Source organism: Siniperca chuatsi, linkage group LG16 (assembly GCF_020085105.1).
Source record: "Siniperca chuatsi isolate FFG_IHB_CAS linkage group LG16, ASM2008510v1, whole genome shotgun sequence".
NCBI classification, from domain to species: Eukaryota; Metazoa; Chordata; class Actinopteri; order Centrarchiformes; family Sinipercidae; genus Siniperca; species Siniperca chuatsi.
Window position 1 is genome coordinate 20,678,686 of NC_058057.1, and position 15,331 is coordinate 20,694,016.

The 15,331-nt window shown below is 38.4% G+C and overlaps 1 protein-coding gene across 8 annotated transcripts in view; it reads right to left on the reverse strand.

The window, feature by feature from the left end:
* The window catches only part of rgs6 (regulator of G protein signaling 6), a 90,218-nt gene that overhangs the window by 18,693 nt on the left and 56,194 nt on the right, over positions 1-15,331 (reverse strand). For 7 of the 8 annotated variants that reach the window (XM_044168829.1, XM_044168831.1, XM_044168826.1 and 4 more), the window contains 4 exons: positions 6,801-6,897; positions 4,328-4,378; positions 3,182-3,288; positions 344-395 (listed from right to left, as the gene is read on the reverse strand). In XM_044168829.1, coding sequence (XP_044024764.1) covers positions 344-395; positions 3,182-3,288; positions 4,328-4,378; positions 6,801-6,897 — 307 coding nt within the window. Of the gene's footprint in view, positions 1-343; positions 396-3,181; positions 3,289-4,327; positions 4,379-6,800; positions 6,898-13,802; positions 13,955-15,331 lie in introns of all 8 variants that reach the window. The other variant, XM_044168832.1, reaches the window with a different exon arrangement.

The window sequence follows — 15,331 nt, forward strand, 5'->3', positions numbered from 1 at the left end:
TCCAGTGTGACAGGAAATTTGTTTCAAAATAGAAAGTCATTTGTGAACGTTAGAAATCTGAGTACCTGTGAAATTATACAGTTTAGACAATGATACAAATCAACATCTCTATCAACACTTCCTCAGATATAGCATTATAGTCTTTTTGTGCCATGCAATGGTACTGTGTATTTCTATTTAAACACTATTCTCAGAGTTATTAAAAAAGTACTGTTAGGAAAATCAATTTGATGACCAAGCATTGCTCCTTAAAAAACGCGGAGGACATTTCAAAGGAGGATGTATCGCAAGAATTTGTTGGTGAAAAAAAGAAAATGTCAATGTATCCCTTTAAGATTCTTACCATAGTCTGTGTTCTCAGGCTCCCAACAGTTGGATGGCCAGAAATATGGCGCCTGATGGGAAAACAAAGTGAAAAGGTGAGAATCAAAAGATGTCCATCAACCGGCGGTTAGAATCAACAGAGAGAGAGTCAAAATTATGCAGGCAAATGAACTTTGACAAAAACTGGAGTGATGACAATGACCTTTACGAGACAGTTGTTTTGCCTCTAAGACACAGCAGTGCACATGATTGCCTTGCACCACTATGTGAGCAATCAAAATATTTTTATTATCAGGAACGGATTCAGAACAGCTGACTCCTAAGACTTTTCCACATCCTGGGGTGTCACAGAGGTGTGGGAGTACCGCAGCAACACAACAAAACGAGAAGCGATGAAAGCTGCAAAATAAACAATGGGAAAGCAGAACAGTAAAGCCACAGGTAAAATAAAGCAACAGATGATGATAGGATTGTTATGTGACAAAGCTCGCAGGGTTTTGAATCAAAGTTTTAAAACCATCTTTAATTGTTTCAATGAGGGGAGATTTTACATGGTGGTAATTGTTTTGATTTTCCTTCTCTGTATTTCTCTTTGTCTTGCACTTCATTTGCCTGGAAAATGAAATGCTAATGAATGGTGATTATCTTTATGAAGCCTTTCTTATGGCAAACAGCCCTCCTCCTCCTCTTGTCTTCTCTTCCACTTCACTTTGAAGGAGGAGAACCAATGTCAAAGCACGGTAATGTGCACTGCCGTCTGGTTTAATTAAACTGCTCCTCCAGCTCCGGTGGAGACTCAGCCCTCCAACAAGACTCAGTGAATAGGAAGGAAAAAGATGCTACACTGTACATTCATTCTAATCTCGCTACATGCTTTCCTTTCCCCACTGAGGAATGTGAAAACATTGTTTCCTATTTTTAATTAGGAAATTCAGGATAAAAACAGTCTGGTATAATTAATGTGTGACTTTAATGCCACCGTCTTATCTGTGAACAGTGAAGGAGGAGTAAAATGTCAGCAAGTTTTTCTTTCCTCCTTGTTCCTTGATGAGACTCTAATTCTAGTACACGACTCAACTACATTATGTCTTTCTGTCAGGCTTTTGGTAGCCATCTACTCAGCCCGAACCAAGACCTGCTTCCCTCGCTCGCTTGATGAATATTTTAATAGCTCACCATTCATTTTTAATAGGGTCACAGGATCCTAACATAGTACTGAAGAAGCTGTAGAAAGCGGACAGGGCCTTTTGTCATCAATCTCAAGATTGGTGTTTTGTAATTCCATAACAGAACATGTAATCTTAACAGCTGATTGGGGTCTCTATTAAACTAAGGACCCCTACAATCAGATTAACCTCACTGGACCTTTCAGTATCTCTCACACTAATGCAGGATGAAGAAAGGATTAGTTTGAGCAATTTGCATTTGTTGGAGAAAAAGCGACTGTATTCCATTCATAATAAAGAGCCATTATTAGAAAATCTTTTTCTTTTTAACTCTAAGTGCAAAAATACACAATTCCAAAAGTCGTATTCTAGTGGAGGCCCTGAAATTGTGAATTTTAGTCATTTATCAAGCTCTTTTTAATGTCCTGGAGCAACCTTGCATGACTCAAATTCAGTAAATGTCATACTATCTATATAAACCTGCTATGTGTAGCATTAACAAGACTAAGAGTCTACAGCCACGCTAGCAGCTCTGTGAAGCTGCACTTAGGCAAAACAGTGCTTTGAGCTAAATGATAACATTCCTTTGCTAACATTCTCACAATGACAATGCTAACATGCTAATATTTAGCAGGTATAATGTTTGCCATGATCTTATTTAAGCATGTTAGCATTCTAATATTTGCTAATTAGCACTAAACACAAAGTAAAGTTGAGGCTGATGGGAATGTCATTTTGCAGGTATTTGGTCATGAACCCAAGTTTTGTATAATTTCAGATTTTGACATGATGATGGCGCTAGATGAAAAGTCAGGGGATCACCAACGTTTTTACAATTGATTGTAAAAGGGACATGAATGCCTGTACATCCATCTACTGTAACAGTTCCAAGACATTTCACTCAAAACCGCAAATGTCAAACTCATAGTGGCACTAGAAGAAAAGTCAGGAGATCACCAAAGTCATTAGGATATATTGTCGGGGAACCTATAATGTCTGTACATAATTTCGCTAGTGGCGCTAGAGCAAAAGTCAGGGGATCACCAAAGTCATTAGGCTCTGAGGACAATGAATGTCTGGACCAAATTTCATGGCAATCCAATCTTATAGTTGTTGAGATACTTCAGTCTGGACCTAAGTGGTGGACTGACTGACATAAAGGAATGGGGCTAGCGTGACTACAAACATTTCTTTTATTCAGGTATATCAGTGTTTCTTAAAACTAGAAATGTTGCCACAATATTTTTTCCTGTCACAACGAGGACACTGTCCAATCTTTCTTTCTGTTGAATCTTTCCTCTTTTGTGCTATAAACTAATCCAGCAGATGTATCGCCAAATTCAATCTGCTGTCACAAAATGCAGAACTAGATACTTCTCAGTTCTCTCAGCAATTACCTCATATGTGTAATGGTAATAATAATGTTTCATAATCAGTGTGTTGGCTTTCTTGGCAACATTTGATATACAACTCAGTATCAGGTGACAAAAGAGAGGTTCAACAAAACATCAATTAACTATTTCACTATGTAACCCTAAACCTGACTATGACCCTACTTTTAACATTTTCACAGAACTCACTTGGTTGCCCTCTTAGCATCAGTCTTGATCTATCTAAACAGAGTGAACATGATCTATTGATACTAAATGTAGCTACTTGTTTCTTTATTATCACTTGATGCTCCTGCTCACCTGAAAGCGGTAGAAAGTGCTGTCGTCTTTGAGGGAGAGGACGTGGTCTGAGATCGGGAAGAAGTACCCCTGAGCTGCGATGAGACTCCCGATGTGCATGGCCTCAGCTGTGAAAGGAACAGAACAAGGAGTACAGATCACAGCGGGTTCCTCAGCACTTCACATATTATCTGTGATACAATATCTACTTGGACTGAATTAACTCATTGTAGCAATATCAGGACAACGAAATCACACTAGACATTTTTGAACAAGACATGAATATAATACAATGAAGCAGCTGCCAAATATGAAAATCTTCAGAATATGTTGAAGATTTGGAGAGGAGCGACAAATGTGCCGTCTTTTGTCATTAAAGGTCACACATTAGCTGCATTTAAAGTTTTTGATCACAGTTTACCATATATTTAGACAGCCTGTTTTATCCTTTTGAATTCAAATTGGATTTCAGCTATAGGATTCAGCCCTGACGTAGTTTGACTGGAAATGTACATGGATGACTCAATGACTGAATCAGTGTCCAGGCTGTGGGCTACTGTACCAACAACATACACTGCTCTCCCACCACCATGCCTCAGGTCAGGTCAACTAAACAAATCCATAGCAAAACTTAGCCGGTATTTGTTATAACGCTAGTTTTCTTAGTTTCCTGCTCATTCTGTGTTCTCCATTTGCCAGTATTAACTTGTGAAAACCTTTTCTGTTTTTTTCTGTTGTCACAATGTTTGAGTTTCTGTAGGTTAAGTCAATGCTAATGTGACCTGCAAAGATCTTATATTTATTTCAAACATACCAGAATTGATGCTTCTGAAAATGTAAAACTTAAAAGATTTTTCCTAATGAAAGACATGCAGTACATACCACACACACTTTGTCACCCAACAGCAGTCCAGTTTATGAAAGGTCAGACAAACTATTTAGTTGCCATTTTAAGTAAGTTCTCAAGATTAAGATAAATGTGTCCCTGTATTTTATATTGTACGGTAACAACATCAGGGTACATTTGACAGCCACCTTAAGGAAAACTCATGCTTTGATATTAATGCTTATTTGTGGTTGTTATCATCTAAACTGGGAAATGCTGCACTCAGTTTTTCTCTGAAGTCATTATATTCAGCACAATGGTATAATTTTTTCAAAACTTGCCTGGATCCTCTATGGACAGGTTCTTCATCAGCCACTGTACAATATCTGCACCTGAATCAGGTCAGACAGAGAAAGACAAGTGACTGTTATACAGTGTATAGTCACAAAGAAACAATGGCAGAGATGGGTATGATTAAAAAAATGTGAGAATGGCAGTACGAAAAAATGGTGTTATTACACAAGATGAATAAAATTAGATGAATAGCAAGAAGGTAGATGATAAACTTAAAGACTATTACATGAAATAGAGGACAATTTTGCTGGCTTTAAACTAAGTTTTAGTAAGCTTACTTAAAATTAGCTTGCAGATGTGTTTTTTCAAGAAATAATTTCAACACAAGAGTTCTAATGAAGAGATAACTTTTTTGACTATTTCATCTCAAGCGGTTGTCTTGAAAGAAAAGTACCCAAGGAAAGTCTCAAACTGCTAAAATGTAAAATTAGGAGAGCAATATTTAGAGAATTGACTTTATTTTATGTGATTTGTATGAGTGGCATACTAAAAAGCTTTTATTTCTTTTTAGATAGAGTATCATCTCATCTGTGCTTCCCCTCTGCTTTCTCTGAGTCCCAAGGGAGGCGGTGTTAAATCCTTCATCATTCATTAGTTTCCTGGCCTTCGGCACTCAGCTGCAAACATTTGAGCTGCTGTTCTGCACATCCATCTGCTGCTGAAGTAATTGTGTTTATTGATTCGCTCTGCTTATGGCATATTGGGTAATGCATTTTCCATAAGTGCAAGGACTGAGGGGAAAAAAAAGAAGAATGTTAATAGCCTTTCTTTGTTTCCATCATTTGTTTGGGGTGTGTCAAAGCCTCCCACTCTGGCTCCAGCCTGTTAAAGTGATTTAGATTATCAATCGAAGCAACTACAGCCAGCAGGCAAGGTGGCTGACTTCAGTCCCTACCTGTCAGGTACAACTGGCTAATAGTGTTTTTATTTTTCTATTTTAAATGTTTATTTATGAGTATGTTTTACTAGTGATTCACATCAATACAGTTCCACACATTGACACCTACAGTCCTTGCTCTGCTGAAGCAGTCGGAGGTTGATTGCCTTGCTTAAGGGCACCTTGACAGTAGGAGGACAGCATTACTCATTCCGTCTCCACACTTACACTTTTCTTTTCCAAACACTTAATCATATGTTGTCCTCCTACTTTCCCTGCAGCTATTCAGCTGTTCTCCTGTGATCCACTGCTGAAGAAACAGAGCAGCAGCCTCAATAGAACCAGGATGAAATGCAGCCACAACACATATTGTGGTTTGGGTATAAGAGTGTGACTCAGCTGGAGTTCTATCTTCTAGCTGTTCCAACACTATTGCCAACGATTGTTGTTTGAAAACTTATTTACATTTTACAAACATTTACACAGATTATGCAGTTAAGTCCATCATACTGTAAACTTTAATCTCCATACATGTTGGATTGTATGATTGCTTGTACACAGTTTTGCATGTTCAGCTGACCTGTGTGCATCAACTGAACACTGTCTCTAGTTTAGTGATAATTAGTAACAATTTCCGGGAAACTTCCTAGGCAATTATTGGAAAATTACAGACCTGTATAATAAAATGTTACCGATTATGTAAATTACAATACCCAAGAGCAAAAATAACTTTTGGGATGAGAATGTCCAGAAGACTGCCCAGAAAAGCAATAGCATTGGTCATTTGTTCAAAATGCAAAACTGCTCTAATAAATATTTTTGATGAACCCACAGAAAATTATATAGCGTTAACATCTTCCATTGTTTTAGTTTTGTGTGAACTTACTCAGCTCGATGTGTAACTGTTTGCTGACATGTTCACCATAATACTTTATAAGCTATAAAGCTAATGTGTTTACAGATTGGTACGGTGCCCCCAAGTGGACAAATTTATGCAGGTTTAAACAACCTATGTTTAAGTTTTCTCACTTGAGAAAATTTGACATGACTGTTCTCTCTCAGGAGCAACGGCAGATGTATTGTGAAATTGTTTTGAGGCAGCAAAACCTCTTTGTGAGGAAGTCGAGGAGAACGGTTGTGTCAAAGTGTGTTAAAAGTGGAAGACCCGTTTCATTTTAACCAATCTTAAATCTGGCCGCAATCTTTTCCTGACCGTATGTAAGTAGTTTTAATTGTCTCAGCCTAATCAAACCTTAACCGTAGAGGTGGCAGATCAGAAATGTTTCATATTTCAGGTCAGAAATGCTCATATGGGTAATTTTGGAAGGCAATGACAAACAACACAGTTTGTAGTTTATGGTGGATCCACAGGGATTAGGGTTAGCACTTCCCTGAACAACCTACCCTGGAAATGGGTTTCACAAAGAGGATCTAGGGATGGTCTCCTCAGGGTCCCCTTTTGTCTTTTTCTCTGTTCACCAGGCACTAGCCACTGGCCATCACTGATGCACTTTTAGCAGTTTGTTTGTACACTGCAGGGCTTGTCAGTCTTTGACATCTCTTTTTCTCGGTCTACTTCTTACCTGTAACAACACTGGGGATTTTGGTCATGAAACTTTTGACAGTTCTGATGGGCACACCCTCTGTCTCATCCTGGATGTGAGCGACAATGTCTTCAATCTGCGGAGGAAGACAGACAAAAACGACAGAAAGAGGGACAGAGACAGAAAGGGAAAAGGAGATACAGTTAAAACAAGGTGGATAAGACTGAATTTGGGGCAAGCCACACTCGAAAGAATGATTAAATGTGCTATATTCAACATATCAATAAACCATCACCACATTAGTTTTATCTGCCAGTTTCTACTCTGCATTTTATATTTGCCTCCTTCAAAGTCTGCATTTAAAGTAACTTTTTTTGCTTCAAACAGTGCATCCTTTGAAGCTTGATCCCTCACTCTAATCCCCTGACCCAGCGTCTTGTTTTAAAAGTAAAAACATCACATTAAGGAAGTAACAATCACATTTCATGGGACCTTTAAGCATGCAAAATACACTAACTTTAATTTGTTTTATTTAATCACTCCATATCATTACTGTACATGGTTATAACAGTAAATGCTTTTGTAGATATTATGATTGCAATGTTGACAATCCCTCTCTGTACAGCTGCTTTTTTGTTTGCATCAGAGAGTGGGAAGTGAGAAGTTGGTCGCTTTGGAGACAGCTAACGCAAAACTACCACACAACTCAGCAGCTATATTTAAACTCTGAATCAAATCCTGAGCTCGCACACACACACACACACACACACAGAGACAGAGAAAGACAGAGACAGATAGAGAGAGACAGAGAGAGACAGAGCTACATACGTTTCTTGCACCTGGACCATTAAAGCGATCACATTAAAGAAATGCTTAAAAAAAACTGTACAAAAGACATTATGCGCATAGTCATGCATGCACAGACATCTAAGCTCTGAGAAAAACACTTTCAACTTCCTGTGCTTCTGTTACTTACAGTGTATAGTACTGCACATGTGTCCTCATACTGTGTGCATTATTCTGACCCTTTTAGCTCTATGAGTATATTTATAATGTGCGAGCTAGCTGTCATTGGAGTACAATTCCAGCAAGCACCCACGCTGGGTCAAAGCTTACGTGACTACTTCCACAAAAGACTCATGCATGTTGTACAGTGCTTTAAAATAGACAGAACATACTATGCATCCTATATTGTACAAATCTTCCCTGATCTCTTTTTTTTAAATTATTAAAACATTGTGATATTTACATGCAACATTTTGTAATTTTGCTTTGCTAGACTAATTTTTGCTTATGAGTAGCTGATGCATCATACCTGTAATATTATCGTATCATCATATGTCTTATACAAAAAAGTTGTTCTACCTACTCTGTCTTTAGAAGCTTGATAATTTGACTAAGAACATGTGATTATTTACAGCAGAGAAACCTCAGGCAGGAATTACAGGGTGAGAGTTTAGAGCTGGCAGTAAATCTGCTACAGAAGAGAGAAATTCAGCTGCTTTATAAGAGCAAAAGGACAAAGGAGCAAAATCATATTAGTTTTGGCCTGTGTATTTTGCATAGCTCAGTTGATTATATATGTTGTTTTTTGCTTAACATTAGCTCCGGGAATGACCATCAGTAGTTTCTCGAAAATATCACAATTGGTTGTTTGGTTTGGTTTATTTATAACCTTATGAAATACAACATACTAGACAAAAAGAAAGATAAAGTCTTGAACTTATTTCCATCATTGTCCCTATTTACAGTCCATACACCATTACCAGGATGGACACAGACATTGACCTAAGTAAAATTGGAGACTAAGGACTGAGCAAAAGCCCTGGAAAACTAAATAATAAAAGCGGACAATCAATGCAATATTTTCATGGAGCAAACAAGCTACAAGGTTGTGCTGTAATGTGTTTCCATCACCTACCCCCTATCAGATGTTTTACATCTTTACATTAATATCTTGTGGTCATAGTTATCCACACATCCATCTAACTACCTACCAAGTTTTGGCCACTTAAAGGAATAGATCAACACTTTGGGAAATACGTTTATTCACTTTTTTCCCCGAGAGGTAGATGAAAGGACTGATACCACTCTTATGTCTGTCAATTAAGTATGAAGCTAGAGCCAGGACACAATTAGCTTAGTTTAGCACAAAGACTGGAAACAGGGGGAAACAGTTAGCCTGGCTCTTTTCCCAAGTTAAAAAGTCTAAGTAACTAACTAAGCATAGTTTCCAAAATGTTGAACTATTCCTTCAACAGAGTCTGGGGTTATGGTGGTAGCAGAAGAGCATTACTCAGCAAATATTAAAAAGAAAAGCTCACAAAGCATGTTTCATTCACCTCCCAAGAAAAGATGCTCCCAGCCAGTCTGAAAATTCAAACTGACAAGCCTTCTGCTTTTACCTCTCTGGCCATCAGACTGCTGTCACCCTGTTCGCGTCTCTTGTTAAAAGAACTGAATCATGGCTGTCTGCCATAAGCAAGGGCAGAAGCAGCTTCAGGCTACACGTCAAAAAGAGTGTAGAGACAGCTGGTCGAATGACTTTAATGGCTTCCACTGTCATGAACAATTCACTCCTGCCCCACCAATCAAAACTAGTATTCACTACAGATTCATTGCAGGTTTCAACAGCCGTCAACCCCAGATTTTTAGGAAAACATGCCAAAATTGCTTCCTGTATGTCTGATGACAAAAGACACAACATACTACATCTTTAATCCAGAAATAAGAAAATTAAAATGCATCACTAGATGTTTCCCTTTACATGGATACAACATAAATACAAGTTGAGTCATAGTTGCGTTAGATTAGTCACAGTCATGAGTACAAAATGGATATATCTAAGTATGTATGTAAGTATGTTAGATTATTAATGATTGGCATCATCGCTGATAGCCACTATGGTTGAACAAAGAAGAAACTTAAAGACCAAAAAAATCCAAGAGGAAAATGCATCACATTACTGGTCACAAAAACAAATCTGAAGACCAATTTGAGTTATTTAAGTTAGGGTTAGGGCCTTTTTTGCCGTAGACCTCTTTGGCACCCCTGCGGCGCCAACACAGTGATCCCATTGAAATAAAAGAGTGGACTGCCTTTATTCACACAAAGCTGCTGTCTGTCTGAACATGGTCTTAAGACTTTGTTTTAGGGTTAAAGTTAGAATGAAGTTTGTTTTAAGCTCAGGATGAGGGTTGGGCTTAAACTGGTTGTATGTCAATGAGGAGCCTCAAGTCCATACAAGTGACAGCTAAGTGCAGTGTCTGCTGTGTTTTTGGGTTGTGTGAATGTGCCTGTGCTGTATGAGTGTGTTTGTGTTGGCTTTGAGTGCAGCCCAGTGGGAGCAGATTTCATCAGACTTATTGCGAGCTACTCTATTTAATGCCCCGTGGGGCAGTGGGCTGCCTGATTACAGTGTTAGCACCACACGCTTAGCATGGACCAGCTAGGGGGCTGGCAGGCAGCTTGGCAGACAGGTGGGTTATGGGGCGACAAGGACTATGCTGTTGATTGTGGTTTAATGATCCCTTTGAGCAACTGCATTTGTACTCAGCAGTGATGCACATGCCATCGTCTCCATCCCTCAGTAATCTGTTTATTGTTTGAGTGGGTATCATCCTTACTGGAGTCTTATGCAAGACTGAAATAAGCATCTGATGGATAGTGAAGTGTAGAGAGGCATAGATGAGCACGATATTCTTCCAAACTGATATTATGGCAAGATAAAGCTTTACAAACTGATTTAAGCTATTTAGGCGGTAAAGGAAATATTACATTTTTCAGTACTGTTACATCCACTGACTTTTCTCTGGCCTCTTTTTGGAAGAAAGCTGTCTATCTCTCACTGTGTTTTAGGTCTGCCACGCCCCTTTCTGAGTGCCTGGATGACCCACACCTGAATGAGCCAATAAGCTGTTTGTTGGGCTGGTGCTGCTGTTGTTGAGCTTGTTGCTAATGTTGTTGAAAGCAGCTTGATACAGCTCTGTTGATCCTTTGTCTTTGCTGACTAATTGGTAGAAGTGCCTTGTTGAACTAGTCTTGGTAACTTTAAGGAAGCCATGTAGGGGTTCTCGGCCATTTATTTTGCTTCCCTTTTTTTCCTCCTATTTTGTTATTTAGGGAGCTTAGTACTGTTTTTCTCTCTGATTCTGTCAGACCAATTGAGCTTTTTATTTTCTAGTTAGTGTGGGTTTTGTTTATTATTTTGGCCTTATTTTGACACCTTATTTGCTTCCATTTCTGCAATTTTAGTTGGTTTAGTCACTGTTCTGTAAATAAATGTTATTCATTGTTACACTTAGTGTTTCAGCTGCCTTTTCTTGATGGTCTGGTTCCTATATTTGCAAAGGTTTTGGGTAAACTTATGTTATGTTACTTTCTGTGTTCCCCTAGACATTAAATAAAGCTTGTAACAAATACAAATACCACAATGTTAAAATATTTCATTATAAATCCTTCATCCTGCAAGTATTATCAGCAAACTGTACTTGTGGATTAAAAATAAAAGTACGCATATTCCAGAATAACACCTTTCAGAGTGTTGTTATTATATATTATTGGATTATTACTGATAGCTCATATGCAAGCAAGCCAGCTTTAGCTGGTTGAGGTGGAGCAAATTTTAACTATTTTAAACAATGTTGGGTAGATTAATTTAAAAGAAAAGCATTACATTTTGTACGATGATCATGTGTTTGGTATGAAAAATCCTAATTTACTGGAGTAAATAGTACAGTACTTTATTAAATGGAAAATCTCAAGTAAACTACCTCAAAATTGTATGCTGGTACTGCAGTACTTGAATAAATGTACTTTGTTATTTTCCACCACTGCATTTAGATCCAGATTTTACCGAAGAATACATGTAGCAGTTGTAGATGACTAAATGGATTCCATCTCAGCCTATATTTGATGCTACTGTACATGTCCAGTGGATTTCAATTGTTGTTGGCTGTGTACAACAAATTTTCAGATCTGAACATTTATTTTACCTGAAACATGGATGCTTTCACTCCTGACCAATGATAAGTTACGTATGAGTTTTTCATAATGGAAGTGCGCCAGAGCATCCTGAGTCAGCCACGTTGACCCATGGGGAGAGGCCACTATGACTGTTAGCTTAAAAAAATACCCCCCTTTTGAATTCATGAAACAGCTGCAATTAACCTTTCTTGGCACAAAGAGAAATCTGTGGGAGAGGAGTCCGACAAGGCCATTGCCACTATGGTTAGTTATAATGAAGCAGGTAAACATCCTGCTGAGAGAGAAAATGTCAGCCATGGCCCAGAGGGGCGGGGATGTCTGCGCAGAGATACCTGGGCAACACATTGAGAAAAGAGAAAAGACAGAAAATTACCTCCTCTGAACCATGGAGCTCCAAGCCTTCCCCACAGTGACAGTTTAACATGCTGCCAGATCGATAGCAGGCTGGCTGAAGGCCAGCTGGAGAACAAGCAGACAGCTGACTGGCATTCAAGTCAACGATACGGCGGTTGAATATTCTAGCTGTTTATTTGACCACAGCTTTGACTGTGAGACACTTTAACCACCTGAGAGATCAGAGCCTTTGAAACTGATTATCACTCGTCAAACACAATGCTGCTCAAGCCTAATTTCATTTGATGGATTGATGTTTCAGATTTTTGAGCATTAAAATGTACCATGAACCTACAAAAAACTAAAGAATGTCACCAAGAGCAACAACCTAAGAATTACATAAATGACAGCAAAGTATTAAGCATTTACTTTGGATACACTAAAACACTCCAGGCAGAAGCTCAAAGGGTCTATTATAACTATCATCCATGGCAACAGTACCAGCCTGTTGCCTGAAAAAGGCAGAAGAATCTTTTTTCCTTTTTTTTTTTTTTTTAAACCAGCAGTGCGGTTTAAAATTGGGTGTGTAATTCTTGTGTTTTATATACCTCAGAGAGAAAGCTCAAATATACCTGGGAAGAATAGCATGCTACCCCCTGAATTGATTCATTTAGATCTCTGGGGAGGCAAAGTATGTGTTCAGACTAATCATAAGACACCATTCGCTGATTTAGTTTCTTCCAGAGCCGCTTCAGCACATCTGCATATTACCTTCACAAGATCCTTCATAATCAAGTGCTAAGACACCACACTGATTGCAACATGTGCCTCTGTGCTTTAAGTGGCACTTGCATACTGACAAGGAACACTTGGACAGAAAGTCAAGTGACAACAAAAGGAAAAGGAGATGGGAGATTGTGTGAAAGAATTTGCTGATAGCCACCCAAACAGATACAATTTGTCTAAAATGTCATGCATATATTAAAGTATGAGCTTAAAATATACAGGCTTTCGTTTGTGAATGGGCTTCAGGGTTCTATAAGTAATGAAAAGAATTCAACATAAAGCCGCAAGAGGCTGCACTCTCACTTTACCAGGAATTCTGCAGGTACACACGCCAGTTGTGGAAGAAATACTCAGATCTTTTACTTAAGTAAAAGTAGCAATACCACAGTGCAGAAATACTTTGCTACAATTAAAAGTTATGCATTCAGAAAGTACAAAAGTAAAAGTACAACAGTACTAGCATCAAAATACACATAAAACTTTATGCAGAATGGCCCATCTCACAATTAAAACTCCCGTCACTTTAATGTTGCAGCTACTAAATATGGGGCTAATTTTGATTACTTTATATATACTGCTCTGTAGCTTGTGAATTTCCCGGGAGAACAATAAAGTTATATCTTAACCTATGATAATGCATCATCATTTATTTGTTGATTATATTTTGTATTATTAACCTGAATTTGGAAAGGAACTGGTAACAAAAATTATCAAATACATGTACTGGAGTAGAAGCATAAAGTAGCAGAAAATGGAAATACTCAAGTAAAGCACAAGTACCTCAAAATTGTACTTAAGTACAGTAGTACTTAAGTAGTAGTACTAGTAGTAGTAGTAGTAGAGTAAATGTACTTAGTTAAATGTAAGCATATACAGATCTGTTACAATCAATACAATTTGTAGAAAGAGAATGTATCTTTAACATAATGTGATTACCTCCAAATTTCTTTCTGAGGTAATGCAGAGACATCTACTGTCAAGTGGCTGATCCAAGTTCAAGTCCATTGATGGAGGCAACCATTCACTACATGCACTGAATCCCTGCCAGCTCCATGGGTGTTTTGCTGTAAAATAACCTCACCTCTGACCTTTTGGGGAAGCAAAATTAAATTGTTAATATGGCAATCAGTGATATCTTGTGTTATCATTACCAACAGTATATTATCAAGATTTCCAATATCAAATGTGTCTGATGCTCAGGTAACCAAATTTTGGCTCAACTTCTGGATTTAAATAGATTCAAATAAACTTAATCTGCATTTTAGGTCAATGTCATGCACGTATTCATATAGCATGTTTATTTCAGAGCTGCTTTCCAATCTGGCACATTATGTCGGCGGAGACTCATTATCCACATCCTAGTCTGCAAGTATGTGGTATTTTATATTACGACAAATGTTTCTCAACAAACTCTCCCAGCATTTGATATCACACTAAAAATAACTTCATTATGTTCCCTTGAAATGCAAAGTAGCTCATTTCATAAGTAGAAGCTCCAATAATATGGTGTTATTGGCAGACATTTTGTTGACGCACGGGGTTGAGCATCGTGTTCCTGCTCGAGTTATCCAAATGTCAAACAATTTCATTTAAGATTTTTGAGAAGGTGGCAATAAAAGTGGAAATACACTACAGAATTTAATGTTTGTTGTCAAACAGATTTTAGCACTATACTAACTGTACTTCAAAGGGTGAATACTCATTCATAGTACAATATACTGTATGTGACAGCAGCTTAGAAAACATACCTTGGAAGCCCTCTTGTGCTGGAACAGTGCAAACTTAGTGTGGAGAGGTCTGGCAAAGCAAGGCTACCTCAGAAACAACCTCAGTGCCTCAGCATATCAAAATTTCACAATCTACTGCCAACAATTACCAAAAACTACTGATAAACTTGTACTGCTGCACGATTGAGAGTATCCTGACGTACTGTTGTACAATCTGGTACTCTAGCTGCACTGTTGCAGACAGAAAGGACCTGCAGCGCATAGTTAAAATGGCTCAGTGGGTCGTCAGGTCCCCCTGCCCAAACCTAATGGACATCCACTCGAGCCGTCTAAACAGGCATGCCTCTAACATCATGACCCCACACACCCTGGACACTTCCTGTTTACCACCGTCCCCTCAGGTAGACTCGGAGCCGTACACACACGGACCAACAGGCTCAGAAACAGCTTCTTTCCCAGAGCCAGACAGCTGAACCCATAACCCTCTTTCTTGTTTAAAAGAACTAGGCTACAGTACCTCCCTGGCCCCAAGGGCAATATATAATCGCTGCTGTCACAGCAGCAATGGTCGCTGTTGGACCCACAAAAAAAACAAACAAACACACACTACCATGAATTACACATATATGAAGTTTCAAAATTAGTAGAGTTTTAGCCTTAGTTTGGTTTAATATTCCCTGGTGTTTAAGCTATAGCTCTGTCCAAAAATAACTTTTAGCACTAGTTTGGTTCAATATG